Source organism: Ammospiza nelsoni, chromosome 9 (assembly GCF_027579445.1).
Source record: "Ammospiza nelsoni isolate bAmmNel1 chromosome 9, bAmmNel1.pri, whole genome shotgun sequence".
Taxonomy (NCBI): Eukaryota; Metazoa; Chordata; class Aves; order Passeriformes; family Passerellidae; genus Ammospiza; species Ammospiza nelsoni.
Genome location: NC_080641.1, coordinates 27,674,299 through 27,689,098, shown reverse-complemented (window position 1 = coordinate 27,689,098; position 14,800 = coordinate 27,674,299). Strand labels below are relative to the sequence as shown.

General features: G+C 48.7%; 2 protein-coding genes across 2 annotated transcripts in view; one reads left to right on the top strand and one right to left on the bottom strand.

The window, feature by feature from the left end:
* Positions 1–14,800, bottom strand: part of LOC132077109 (cytochrome b-c1 complex subunit 6, mitochondrial) — a 202,379-nt gene that overhangs the window by 164,361 nt on the left and 23,218 nt on the right. The window lies entirely within an intron of this gene.
* LOC132076868 (vitamin D3 hydroxylase-associated protein-like) lies at positions 370–12,851 on the top strand. Its single transcript, XM_059478250.1, has 15 exons — positions 370–786; positions 1,766–1,879; positions 2,211–2,354; positions 2,699–2,832; positions 3,107–3,313; positions 3,827–3,867; positions 4,486–4,610; positions 5,591–5,716; positions 6,434–6,531; positions 7,037–7,136; positions 7,660–7,703; positions 8,321–8,360; positions 10,456–10,564; positions 11,386–11,531; positions 12,409–12,851. The coding sequence occupies exons 1-15, from the start codon at positions 577–579 to the stop codon at positions 12,535–12,537; spliced, it is 1,767 nt and encodes a 588-aa protein (XP_059334233.1). The 5' UTR covers positions 370–576; the 3' UTR covers positions 12,538–12,851.

Below are 14,800 nucleotides of genomic sequence, written 5' to 3'. Positions count from 1 at the left end.
CAGTCATTCCTTGAAGGATAGTTCCTCCCACACTGCATTTCCAGTCACTGTGTCACCTGCATTCTCTTGGATCTCCTGAGCTTCCATCTCTCCACAGAGACCCTTTGGCTCCCTACATGAGGGTCCCAGGACAAGCAGAACTATATTTTCCCAGGCTCACGGGGCTGCAGGTGATGCTGCCTGAGGGGCAAGGATGATGGCTGAGCACTGCTTGCTATTTGGCTCATTAATTAAGTGTTCATTAATTACTACACGTGGGTATGGCAGGGCTAGCCCAGAGCTGGGCTGTGCTGGCATTCAGCTCTGGCTGGGAGACACAGCCTTGGGGACCCCCCTGCCTTGGGGAACCCCCCAGGCTGAGTAAGCTGAGCACACACTCTGCTCATTGTGCTGACCCTCAGTGCTGCTCCAGCAGCCAGACCCTTTCAAAGTCCATCCTCTGCAAAGTCCATTCCTGGACTTTGTTAAAGCAACTCTGATGCTGCACAGTAGGCGAGCACAGTCTGCTTTCATCAGCCCTCTGAGGAGTAGGTGGGAGAGCCAGGTGTCTGCAGCTGGACTGAAGAGACACAAATCATGACCCAAGAGCGACTGTGGCAGGTCCTGGATCCATCCTGGGGAGATCTCCGTGCCCTCTCGGCTCTGCTCTGCAGCTCAGCTGCAGCTGTGGGGCTCCTGAGATGGCTGGGAAGGAGGCAGGTCCAGCAGAGGATGGATGAGGCACGGAGGTCTCGGCACCTGGCCCTGGAGAGGATGGAGAAGGCAGCTCGCAGGTTTAAACAAGAGGTATATTTGGGGTATGTGCAGGGAAGGGATGCTAATTTGGGTAACAAAAGAAATGGGGGAGCTCTGATCAATCCCTCTGTGAATGGTGGTTGGGACATGGGCATGTTCTGGAGCATCACCAACCCAAGGTTTTGTGAGGGTCATCACCCTCCATTGCCTCAGAAGGCCCTCTCACAAAAGACTGTGTAAATTAGGTATTTCTCAATGCAGACCCATTGAGGAAATGCTGAGGATGAAAGAAAAGTTGGAGCTTGGGACCTTCTCAATCAGGTCACCACCCCAGACCTCCACACCCATTCTCCTCATCCATCCCTACTGCCAAGCCTTTCTTCTCCCATCCTCTTTCCTCTGCCCCTCCATAGGGATCTGTCTGCCCCATCATCCTCTAAGTACAAGGGAGTTCCACAACCTTCCAACATCTGCACATCTGTGAACAAAAGCAATTTTCTCCTGACCATGCCCAGGTAAAGAAGCACCTGGATTTTAGGGGGTCAAGCATTTGGAATTGTCTTAAACCCAGAAGAAATACCTCCTGCTATTCTTTTCTTGGAAGGGAGGTTGCAAACAGCCCACAGGTTCCCCCCCCCCCCCCCTTGTTAATGATAAATTTTGTAAAACTTTAGCTGGTTGAACTGCTCTTCAGTGAGTTAGAGTTAAAAGGGGAGTGAAGGCCTGTAAGAGAGTAAACTGAGACAGGTCTAACCACTCCTACAGGTTCATGCAACTCTCCAGTCAAGGTGCAGCTTTCTCCCTGTTTTGGTTCCAGTTTTATGAACTCAGACTCAGCAAATTCCCCATCTGCAAATTCCCCACTCCAGCACACACAGTGCTCTGTGGGAGGTCTGCACGTTTACAGGGCATATATCCTAAAATTTTCCACTCAAGGTGACTGCTGGGCAGATGTTAGAATTGGGTATTTGCAGACTTAACCAACCTTTTCTTTTTCTTCCCTCTGCACCCAATTCTCCACCCTTTGCAGAACCCAAGCACCCAGAGCTCCCAAATCCTCTCACTGACCATGGTGGAGCTGGCAGAGAAGCTGAAGGAGGGGTCCCTGTCCCCAGAAAGTGTCCTCTACTCCTACATGGACAAGGTGGGTGATACCTCCAGCATGGCAGAGATGCTGCAGGGCTCTCCTACAGTGGGATTTTCAAATTAAAAATCAGCTCATTTGCTGAGAGAACCAGCAATGCTAGGGATTACAATTTTTGTTACTGTTATGTCTGAAGGCTGCCTTACAGGCAAATAAGCAGGACAGAATCCAGGTCAGAAAAACATCTCAGAAAGAAATATATTAAATTTATAGGTAAAATCTCAATAATGCCAAAGCTTTGAGAAGGTTGAAAATTCAGCTTGAAAACTCAGTATGTAATGTCTCCTTCCATCCATCCCTCTGTCTTGCTGCTGTTCTGTGTTCTGGAGAGGCTTTGGAGGTGAATCGGGAGGTGAACTGTGTGACAGACTTCATCCATGGATGTGAGGATCAGCTCCAGGAACTGAAGAAGCAAAAGGAGAAGGGGTTGCTCTATGGCATTCCCATCAGCATCAAGGACCACATTAACTGCAAGGTACCTCCCCAGTTCCTCTGCATTTTGCTGTGGGTCTGGGAACAGGCCAGGATGTCCCATCCTCATCAGGACTGGAGAAGAGTTCCCTCAGATAAGGATGTTCTGGATCCAATATTGTGGGACCAGCAAACCTACTTTTCTTACAATTAAAATTTTGATTTCTCCAGAAGCTGGTGACCTGTTCTGATCTGGTTTTCCCTGGGATAGTCAGGTTCTGTTCTGCCTCTGAGAAAAGTGAGGTGGGAGCTTTGCCACAAGAGGCATGATGAATTAGGTCTGGTTTTGTCACAGCTCCAAACACCATCTCTCCTGCACTAAAAAGATCTTTGTTTCCCATCCCCAAGGGCCACATCTCTTCTGGAGGGATGGTGAAATTTCTGGGCCAAGTGAAGGAAGAAGACAGCGTCATTGTCCAGGTCCTAAAGCACCAGGGGGGAATCCCCTTTGTGAAAACCAACATCCCACAGACCATGATAAAGTAATGCCATGTTTGCCTTCATGGAAACACTGTGACACATGCCTCTTGCTATCCAAGCTAATTGCACACATTAATTGCCTCCTTACTTTGATCTAAAATTATTTCTCTTGTATTTGATACTTCTTCCTTCTTAAATTCAGCTGTCTCAAGAAATCTATTTTGTGCCAATTCCACCTTAATTCCACACCCATCCCCTCACGGTGCTCTATGCCCTGCATTTATGGTTTGCAGAGGCAGAATTACCTCACTCACCTGCTCATCCTCCTCTCCCCAGCTACGACTGCAGCAACCTCATCTTTGGGCAGACCTTGAACCCTCTGAACCCCCAGAAGAGCCCCGGGGGCTCCTCGGGAGGGGAGGGAGCTCTGATTGCAGGGGGAGGCTCCATCCTGGGCATGGGCTCGGATGTGGCTGGCAGCATCCGCCTGCCCTCCAGCTTCTGCGGGCTCTGCGGCCTCAAACCCACGGGCAACAGGATCAGGTACACCCCAGCTCTTCTTCTCTTCTTCCACACACTGTGGAGGCTGCAAGGTGTTGCCCACAGTGCATCAAACTGTGGTAGTGCCTGGTTTCCTCCAGGGTTAAGTTAGCACTGAACTCGCTCTGTTAATAACACAAGAGGACTTCAATATGAATCACAACAAAGACTTATTCGGTTTTTAATAGCTCTGGCCAAGAAGCTGAAAGCAAATGCTACAGGGTAATCTCCTTTTCAGATGTTTGCCAACCCTCGCTCTGCTTGTAAGAGTTTTCTGTTTATCAGAGGTGGCTTGCCCATAGATAAGAATTTAGTTGCAGCAGGAAAAAGAGATTAATGAATAGTATCCGTAGCATCTTCCAGACCATCTAAGCCTTCATAGCCTAGTAAGTGTTAAGTCTTAGCAGGAACTTTTGCCCTCCTAGATTTGGTTGAGGGCCAATGGGAAGTTTGCAGCTCAGCATGGTGACCTGCCCTATAGCCTGCTGCTAATTTCTTCTCCCATTATGTTCCCAGCAAACAGGGAGTCGTTGGTGCTCTCATGGGAATGCAATCAGGTAAGTCCATGATGGCATGTTCCTACATCACACCTTTGCCTCTTACATCTCCAACTGCTGAAATGCCAGCAGGCCTGCTTGCCCTGCTCTGTGCCTCACAGCCAGCCAAAGCAGGGATTATTAAAGCAGCCTCCTGCCAAGACATTTTGCACCATTGGTTCTGCTCTGTGTGGTGGCTGGTGTTGGCTGAACCTCAGCAGGATGAAATCAGTGCAATGATGGAACGGAACCAGGCAGTGCAGTGTGTGGCATGAGAGATGTGAGATGTGCATGCCAAAGGCCTGGGATGTCTCACTGGAGATGCTGCCAGGAAGTTCTGACAGCTTCAGCTCCACCCAGGCATTGGTGGAAGGCTGCAGCTCTCTCTCCTCACATCTGCAGAAGCCTGGCCCAGGAGGTCATCGGGCTCATCAGGCTGCCTCTGCTCTGAGACTGACCGATCATTCCTGCTGGACCTCCTTGCTCATTACCCTCACTCCCCACTTCTTTTCCCTGACCTGAAACTCTCCCATTTCACCTGAAACTCCCCCGTGCTGTGCTGCAGCCCCACCAGCAGCTCTGTGCCAGCAGCAGCCCACCTGGCAGCAGTAGCAGGTGACAGGCCCTTTGTGCTCACAGTGACAGGGGTGCTGGGGCCCATGGCACGCGACGTGGACAGCCTGGCCCTGTGCATGAAGGCTCTGCTCTGCCAGGAGATGTTCCAGCTGGACCCCACCGTGCCCCCCATCCCCTTCAATGACCAGGTAAGGCTCAGAGGTGCTCCCATGTCTCCACCTGCCCAGCAACAATCTCCAGAAATTTCTAGATTTCCAAGATGGCAAAGGACCCAGGGAAACACACACCTTTGTGGACAGAGGACAAGTGACCCCAGAAGCAACCACACAGCAGGGCTGGCAGGAAGGAGGTGCTGTGGAAAGGACCACACCAAGGACACTGCTGCAGACCTGGTTCTGGACAGCAGTGCTTTTCAGCTTTTCACCAGCCCTGTTCCTCCCATCCTCCCCCCAGCCCAGGAGAGCTCAGCTGGTGCCTCCCTGATGTCAGGATCTTTAGCTGGTCAGAGTGATCCCGAGAAAAGTTCCAAAGTCTCTTTTCCCAGCCCAGCGCTCGAAGAAGGAGTCAGAGCTCTTCATTTCTCAGTCTCAAGGTTGTTTATTGTATCTTATCTATAAAATTCTTTCTCCTATCCTGCCAAGGTCCACTCAGGAAGACAGTCCAGGAACTCTGCCTGCCCCCAGGGCAGTGTTATTTCTTTATACTAAAAACTACGTATACAATGTTAACAATCACTTTCCAATACCTATCACCTATGTTAGACACTGAGCTTCTACTCTAAACCAATTTGTAAGTGCCAACATCACAGCAGAAGATGGAGGCCAAGAAGAAGAAGGAGAAAGGCTGGACATGCCCAGATCCCTCCATCTTGCCCCCTGAACCCCTATTCTAAAAACCCCAAAGTCTACTTATTCACCTTGTGATAAATTCACTATCATTCCACTTAATTTGCCATGGCTTGCAGATCTTCATCTAAGGTTGGTAACTTGCTCCACGGGTCATAATCAAACCCACAGGGGCATTTTGGGCTCTGTGCCAGGGTCCCTGAGCCCCCTGGCAGGGGTCTGGGCTGCTCAGGACAGCCAGAGGGGTGTCCTGGGCCCTGAGCCCTGCGGGCAGCCCAGCCTGGCTCCTCTCCTGGATGCAGTTGTGTCTCCCCTTCTCGCAGGTTTACAGCAGCTCGGAGCCTCTTCGAGTCGGGTTCTACGAAGGGGATGGGTACTTCCAGCCCTCACCCAGCATGATTCGGGCTGTGCAGCTCACCAGGAGGTTCCTCCAGGATGCAGGCCACACGGTGGGTGTCCGTGCCTGGAGCTGCTACCCTGCTCCTAACAAAGTCTGGATAAATCACTTTCCATCTCCACTTTGGCTCCTTGTGAAAGAGAAAGGCAAATGTAGCAGCTCGTTTTCTAAACTGGGATGATCTTGTTTATATTTCTGGCCTAGCAGACATAATAATTATGTTCAGATATCTCCACGTCACACCAAGCAGTGTTGTTTCCATCGTGCTTGGTGTTCCCATAAATGTCAAACTCAAAACAGTTTCAGTGATCCCTCAGCTGTTAAACACAGCCTGTAGATTTCCTGGTGGGTAAGTGGGAAGGAAGTTGGAGCAGTTGACCCTCCAGGGACTTATTTTAGCCTACATTTTTCTGTGGTTCCACCAGTGGAAATTTCTCTATGGTACCTGCTCCAATGATGCAAAATAATTTTTAAAAAATTTAGGATTGGTGGTTTGAAGTGTCTAAGAATTCTTCTGTAAGAATGTGGAGGAGTGGAGCCTGTGCCAGGTCCAATATGTATTAATGCCTTGCCTAGAGCTAATGGGAAAGGACAGCAGGCAGATGAAAATGAGAACTTGCTGTCCTAGAGCAGCCTCCCTGCCTAGGTGTAAGTCTCCCACCACTTCCCACTGAGCTCTGGTGAGCACTGGTGAGGCAGGAGGGATCACAGAGGGCTCTCTGAGTCATTCACCCTTGCTGCCTCTTGGACAGGGATGCTTTTCTTGCAGCTTGTTCCCTTTGCCCCGCCAAAGATTGACTACATGGTGGATGAGCTGTTCACCAGAGGGATTTTCTCAGATGGAGCCGCCCACCTGGTGGACTGCTTGTGAGTAAAACCCATTGCTGTGTGGGCTGCAGTGAAACCTGCAACTGTGAGGCCAGTGGGTGCATCCAGAGCGTTGCTATTGTGTGTGCACACTGAGCAATGAGCAGCAGAGGAGCAGTTTCTGCAGTTCAGGGTGACTCTGGCACGAGCAGCAGGCTGTTCACACACACAGCTGACACTGCGGGTGCCCTCCCTGCCACTCTGTCACCTCAGCATGCCCAGGGCTGTTCATGGCCCCACCACTGCAAAGCCCCCCAGAACTTTTATGGCCCTGATGACACAGGGGCCATTAAAAAAAAAAATAAAGTACTGATTTATCTGTCACTTTTGTCATGAACATTTATACCTCAGCATTTATTGCTCAGTGTTTTGTGTTGAAATGGGCAGATTTTTTCTTCTAGCAGCTCCCCTCCAAGACAAACCCTGCCTTGGGAGCAGCACTGCTGTTCCTATTCCTCTGTCCACAGGTGACTTGTGCTGACTTTTTCACTCTCTGCTCTTGCAGCAAAGGAGACATGGTGGATCCCAACCTGAAATCCCAGTACAACACTTACAGGCTTCCTGCTCTGCTGAAAAGGATCTTGGCTATCATTCTGAAACCCATAGTAAGTGTGTGGGTGTGCCTCACCTGTGTTACAGGAGATCTGCGAGGTGGGGAGGCTTCCTCATGCAGGGAGGTAAATTGTACCACCCAGGAATGCTTTCCTGATGGGCTTCATAATGAAATACATTTCATTTTTAAACCTAAGATGAACTTATCAAGTGAGTCTGACAGCCTTTTGTGGGAGTTTTGCGTGGGGAGGTTGAAATATGATGGGCTGTGAGCATACAGCCCTTCCAGCAATGAGCTCCAGGAGAAAGGATATCACTACCAAGGATCTAAACAGCATTTCCACATCCAGAAGATGATTTCCAGGACTACTAGTGTGGTCTAGAGCCTTATTTGTAAGAGTTGTCATTATTAAATGTGTAAAATATTGTGGGAATAAACCCACTTCACTGGAACTGGCCTGTCCTTCAGAGCCAGGAGAAGACAGATGCCCAAAATGCAGTCCCAGGGTAGCAGTCCCAGCTATTCCAGCTGCATTGCTGTTGACTAATCCCAGGTTTTTCTCTTCCCTCCAAAAGTACCCACGCATTGCTCGGGATCTCGGCGCTCTCTGTGGAGTGGGGTAAGGACCCTGGGGTAGCCCTGGACAAAGGGGATGTGCCTGCCTGTGCCCACTGCCCGTGCAGGCAGATGCCAGCTGTGCAAAGCCCTGCCATGGGGGGCTGGGTGGCACAGGCTGAGCCAGGTGGGGTGTGCTGCCTCTGCACCACCTGGGCTCAGCACTGGCTAATCCAGGGATTCTCAGCTAGGGGGTGTTTAAGGGCTTAAGGATGCTCAGAGTGACAGGTGATCCTCAGAGTGATCCCTGGAGACCAGCACAGGGAGATAAGGGCTGTTTTCCCTATCTGGGTGGTGCCCAGAGCATCACGTGTTAGTGCAGAGGTCTCTGCCTGCACGTGCAGTGTGGTGTGAGGCACCTGCACCTCCAAGAGAGGCGCAGACACACCAAACTGGTAGCAAATGAATTTAGAACACTGATTTTTATCTAGGTCTTCTGGCATGCTTTAACAAAAGCTCTTTTGATGTAGCTGTAAGCATGCGTGCACCAGGGAATCAGCTGGGTGGTACCATGGCATGTTCCCAGAAGGATTGTGCAGTTGCCTTAAAAATGGGCTCTGTGTGCATTTTCTTAGTTGCTTTCTGTTGGCACAAAGGTCATTAGTTCTGTCACCTTTCCAGGTCTGCCAAAAACCTCTGGGATCAGCATAGAGCAGTGGCGGTAATGTGACTTTATTTTTCTTACTGTAGTGAGAGGTCTCCAAAGTTTCTAAGCATTTGCTTTGCACTCTGTGATGGATTTGGGGTTGGAAATTATTCACCACACTTTGCCCTGCACTGTCTAAGCAAAACCAGCATAGGAACAGCCACTAAAGATGAGGCTTCACTTTGTCTTTTCTGCCTCTTGTTGTGAATTCTTCATTTCAGGTATTAGGTGTCACTGTTCTGATCTAAGGCCATGCTTGAACTATCAAGCAGAGACATTAGGAGTCCAAAATTTTGTACATGAACCCTGTGACTTAGGTAGTTTCCTTATGAACTCATTTGATATCAGAAACCTCAGACAGGAAGTCTTTTCCTGGACAACTGCATCCAGTGCTGCCACAAGCTGACCGGGTTCCTCTTTTAAACCAGCTCAGTTTTATGCTTCAATTTGGTTTTATTTACCGACTCCTCTTGTCTCTGCTCTAATGGTTGGAAACCACCGTGTTTCCTTTGCTCTTTACTCCCTTACAGTCTATCCTTATTTTATTTTTGTCCTTGGGTTTAAATAGCACCTCTTCTCTCTGGTATTTTCCGCTGCCTCTATTTATAGAGAGTATCCTCTTTCAGCTGGTGTTTTGCAATGCTGAGGAGGCTGTTTTGGTGTCCTCCCACAAGGCAGGATCTGTGTTCCCTGGGACACCCTCACAACCCTCCCTGAGGAGCAGCATCCCCCCAGCCCGCACCACCAGCCTCCATCAGTGCCACTCACTCCATGCATGTGCACTGTGGGCTGACAAATTATAGGGCACAGGAAAAACTCCTAAAAAGCTGCCTGGTCACTGGTGGGAGTGTTTGAAATGAAATGGGGGTGGTTTGGTGGTTTTTTTTTAAGGTGAAAACAGATTCCTCTCCCATTCCTGAAAAAATACCCCACAGAAAACCAAACCCAACAAATAAACATAAAAAACCCAAGACAGACAAACCAACAAAACACACACAAAAAAGAACCACCACAAAAACAAACAAACAAACAAACAAAAAAAGCCAAAAAGAACACACTTTAGAAGATTTGATGGTTTCAGAGATATTTTGAATTGTTACAGCTCAGTGAAACCATATTCACATGTTTTCATCTACTGCAAACAAGAGCTGATTCAAAACTTTTGGCTAGTGACCAGCTTTTCTCTCAGAAAAAAAAAAAAAAAAAAAATCAGGTTAGCTGCAGTGACTGTATTTCCTGGAAACACTCATCATTTGTTGAACTTTCAGCAGGAAGGATCTCAGACTGCAGGTGGAGATTGAGGTCAGACTAAAAAATAGCCCCAAGGCCAGGCCTTTTGTGAGAGAGCTGGAAGACTCTTGTACAGAAAACTTGCTGTGAATGGGTTGTGCAGGACAGGGGCTGGGTCATGGCACAGATGTGTCCCTGTAGCCAGAGAATGGCTGCAGAAACAACTGTGGTTCCATCTGTGGCTGTTTGCTACGACAAACTGGGACATCTCTTTGGGGATGGATTCATTCATTGCCTGATGTTCAGCAAAGCTGTGCTAAACCAGACCTCAAATCTGGATCTCTCCTGGAGCTGCAGTACAATCCTGAAACTGTGTTGTGGGAGATGTCCTGGGGCTTGCCCAAATGTCTCTTGCTCCTTTCTTTCCTTACCCGTATCCTCATGTAGAATGAATGAAGGTTTTGTAGAAGTATTTTGGCTTTATGTTTTTTAATACTGACACCAGAATAACCAAAGCTTTTAGAAAATGTGACTTTTTAGTCATCCAAACAAACTGCCGTTGATCTCCATTCAATATAATTCTAAAACAAAGCTGTTCATGGAAAAGATTGGGTTAATACTCAAAAAAATCAGTTCTGAAACACACACCTAGCATTCATGTCTAGGTCTGGGCAGCATATGGTATACTGACAGGAAACCTAAAAATGGAAGAACAAACTCCCTTGACCCTTTCAAAGCACAGTTCAGATTCTATCTTAATTTTTTTTTTTTTTTTTTGCTGTATCCAGGAAGACTTTCTCCCTCCTTTTCTTGTGTCAGCACTGATCTGCCACTGCTATCCAACAGACACCCCTGACATCTTCTGTGCCTTTCCCTCCAGGCTTACCGCAGGGAGTTCATCACCAAATGGAGGCAGCTGAGGCTGGATGTGATCCTTTGTCCCATGCTGGGGCCAGCCTTCAACCATGGCTACGCTGGGAAGCTCTTTGGTAATGTCCCTGAGGACACACAGGGCACACAAGTGTCCCTGCACACACCCAGGGTGTGTTTGTGGGCAGAGCTGCAGCAGGACACTATGGACCTTCCCATGGACATTCCCCAAACTATGCACGGTGCTGGCTCTGCCCTCAGGGAGAACGCAAAGGAGAGGCTCTGGGTGGGTTTTTCACACCCCACCTCATCTGAGCTGAAGATGTATGTGGGTAATTCTGGGGCAACAATAAGTGGTCCCTCTGTCCCAGCTGTTCATTGGTGATTTTTTCCTGTTTTTCTACTGCAGAAAGCCCCAGAGCTGCTCCTGCAGCAGAGAGTGGCAGCGAGGACAGCTGTGGTAGATTTTGGTACGGGACCAGGCTCTTTTGGATGCAGCTGTCTCACATTTCCCAAAACTCTGCAAACAGCAGGAAGGCTCATTGCATGTGACTTGCAGAAAAAGGCCTTTTTTTATAGCTTCCTGCAAGTCAGGGTCCTCCGCCCCTCTAGCAATGACCTTTTGGGATCCAAACTCCCCACAGTGATGTTACATAACTGGACATCAGGAATATCTTGGAAAGGTAGCTGGGATTTTTTTCCCCAGGGGTAGATGCAGACTCTGAATTGTTCCCTCACAGAGTGACAGGTGAATGCACAGGTCACTCTGCTCTCTGTCACTCAGACCTCTCCATTAAAAGTCCCTTTGCGGCAGCATGTTTTCAGGCCTCCTCTGGACCAGCAACTCCATTCTGCAATTCCTGCAACTCAGGTTACCATCTGGAGGTCATTGCTGACCCAGCACATTAAATTTTGCCATTTTGCATGCTCTGTGTCCCAGCTGCAACCTCCTACACCCATCTGTACAACGTGCTGGACTTCCCTGCCGGGGTGGTGCCGGTCAGCGCGGTCACGAGGGCTGACGAGGAGGAGCTGAAGCAATACCGAGGGCACTACGGGGACCCCTGGGACAGGAGGCTGAGAGAGGTCAGCAGCAAAAGGGCTCAGGTCTTAGAACCAGCAGAGTGACACCTCTGGGACGTGGTCCCAAGGCTGGTCTACATCTCCTAGTGGGAGTGGGAGCTTGTTTAGCAGCATCTCGGGAGTTTTGCTGTTAATTGCAGCCCCGAGATTGTGAAAAGTCTCTGTTTTGGCCCATGCATCCAAAGAATGAGCTGGAGTTCTTCAGTTTTCCGTCTCAAAGTTGTTTATTATATCTTATCTATACAATTTTTCTCCTGCCCAGCTGAGGTCTGCTCAGCAGGACAGCCAGCAACACTCTGACCGCCCCTGGGGCAGTGTTGTCTTTTTATACTACAAACTATGTATATCATATTTACAATTACTTTCCAATACCTATCACCTGTGTTAGACAGTGAACTTCTACTCTAAACCACTCCCAAAGTGCCAGCATCATGGCAGAAGATGGAGGTAGAGAAGAAGAAGAAGAAAGACTGGACCTGCCCAAGTCCCTCCATCTTGTCCTCAAACCCCCATTTAAAAAAACCCCAACATCCACCCTTTCACCCAGTGATAATTTTATTATTACACTACTTAAACTTCTGTGACTTTCAGGTCCTCATACAAAGCTGGCAATTTGCTCCACGGATCATAATCAAACCCAGAGGTGTTCTGGGCTGTGTGCCAGGGTCTCTGAGCCCCCTGGCAGGGGTGCCAGCAACTCTGGACACCCAGAGGGATGCACTGGGTCCCGACAGCAGCACAGTTTGCACCCGCTGTTGCAGCACGCTGCTGTTTGCCAGCCTGGCAGCTGTGCCCTCGCTGGCCTTCCTGTGCCCTCCCTCCCTGCCGTGTCCCGTGCCTGCCCTGGTGCCCTGACTCAGCATTCCCTGGCCTTTTGCAGGCTGTGTCAGGAGCTGTGGGCATGCCCGTGGCCGTGCAGTGCGTGGCCCTGCCGTGGCAGGAGGAGCTGTGCCTGCGCTTCATGAGGGAGGTGGAGGCTCTTGCCCGTGGCACCAAGAAAAGTGTGTGATTTCTGGGAGCCAGCCTTGTCACTGGCATATGGTATGAAAAATCCTTTCATTAGGATCTTTTCTCCATGTTTTGCTGCTCTTGAATGTGATTCGGAGAATTGTTTACCCAGCATGGGAAATTGTTTTTACTTGATGACCAATGACAGCTACCTGTGTCGAGGCTGTGAGCAGTCACAAGATTTTATTATAATTCTTTTCTACTCCTTGCTAGCCTTCTGATGAAATCCTTTCTTCTATTCTTTTAGTAAGTTTTAAGATATAATTTTCTTTTAATATAATATATATCATAAAATAATAAATCAGCCTTCTGAAACATGGAGTCAAGATTCTCATCTCTTTCCTCATCCTTGGACCCCTGCAAACACCACCACACAGCGTCCAGTGGGATGTCTTTTCATTCCCTGTCCCTCGCTCCAGCCACCTTCTACCTGATATGAAGCAAAATGATAGTGAGTTGAAAACTCTAAACTAATGTTTTAATAAAGTGGCCCTAAATTCTGTTTAAATATAGCCAGCAGAAATCTCGTCTGTCTAAATTGTCCTTTGCTATTAAACTGAGTCAAAAAAACAAAAGGACAGAGTTAATGCTGGACCAAAGGGATCCAATAACAACAGTTTAATATTATTTATTGTATGGTGTGAGACAAAAGAGCTGTTTATTGCAATATTTTACTTCCAACAGTTGGCAGGAGCAGATGTTTGTGAGAGAGTAAAACCTGGTAAGTGCAGGATTCCCCCTCTGGCTATGCCATTGTTTGGCCAGGAGACTTTTTGGCAAAGGCTTGCAGTCAGCCCATGGGTTTAAATAGCTGCCAAGAGAGCTCTCCTCCACAGACTTGTCCCCTTCCTGAACTCATTTGCTGTCTAGATCTCCACACCATCCAGCAGTTTAGCTGTGCAGGCAGTCCTGCAAAGCTCAATGTTCTTTGTATAACCATAAGCTGAGAGAAATGTTAGCTGATCTGTCATCACTCCTGTTCTTCATTATTTCTTCCAGTTAAGCAATGGGAAAATATGGGAGTTTAAATCCCACAAACACTTCAGGGAAAACTGAGAAAGCATTTCTGTGGCTACATTTAGGCCATTCCACTGCTTGGTGCTTCCAGCCACACCCTGACAATCGTGTGCTGTTTCTTGACCCATCCTTCACTCTCAAGGTGGAAGAAGAGGCTGAAGGACAAAGGGGGAATGATGAAGGAGATGCTTTGAATAAGCAAGTGTGTGTTGAAATAGGGCACTATCATTAGCAATGATCATTAGGGTGATTCCTTCCCCAAGCGTGCCGGGACAGAGCAGGGGTGACCCTGCCCTTGGCACTCATCTGCCTCCCTGGGGCAGCGCAGGGATGCCGCAGTCAGCTCTGAGTCACACGGAGAGTGTGACAGTCACGCAGCCTGAGTCACCCCCTCTGGCCCATGGGGAGCCAGAGAAGCTCCATGGCACACCCTGCCCCGAGGAGAGGCCCTGCCCCTGCAGGATTGCTGCTGGGGACAGCCTGTGGAGTGACCCTCACCCTCTCAGGCCTGGAGCAAAGGGTCTCCAGCTGTCCTCTCAACGGGAAGGTGGTGGGAGCTCTCCATTAAATAAGGAATCTGCCCAAGTAGCGTCCCTGGCTAGACCTGCATGCACAGACCTTGTTTTGCAAGGAAAGGTCAGTGTTCTTCGCTCCTGTATGCCTTTGTAAGGCTGAACCAAGTGAAAAGTCCTGTTTCTAAAAGGAATTTCTGTTGCTATTGAGTAAGAAAGTGCACAGGCTCACCAGAAGGCTGCTTTGCACAGCAGCAGCTTTAATGCCAAGATTCTCTCTTTTATAGACTTTAATACATACAGACGAGATTGGTCAATCAATCAATACATTTCTCCTGGCTGGCTAATTAACAAAAACACCTTTCTTATAAACAATCTTTGAGAAAAACAGGAAAACAGAGCAGGAAAACACCACCTGCAGGTTGTTCATAGTAACAAGCTATCATCGTTTCTCTACAATTCCCTAAAGTCTCACAAGTCAGCCATAAGAAAACTTACCTGATTTTCTCAGTCTTTTCTGAGCATACTTGTGCTCTGCATTCCAGCTGCTCCTTGTGGATGGATCTAGAAGGGGTTTGCTGTTCATCCTGCTCTCCTGCCTCCGGCCAGTCTCTAGAGCTCAGATCCAGCAGCCAAAGGGAATTTCTCCCTGAAATTTCAGCAGATGCTGAAGTAGAGACTGTGGATGCTCAGATAACGCTCTCCTGGCACTGAAGTGGATGAGGTAGAAAAGAA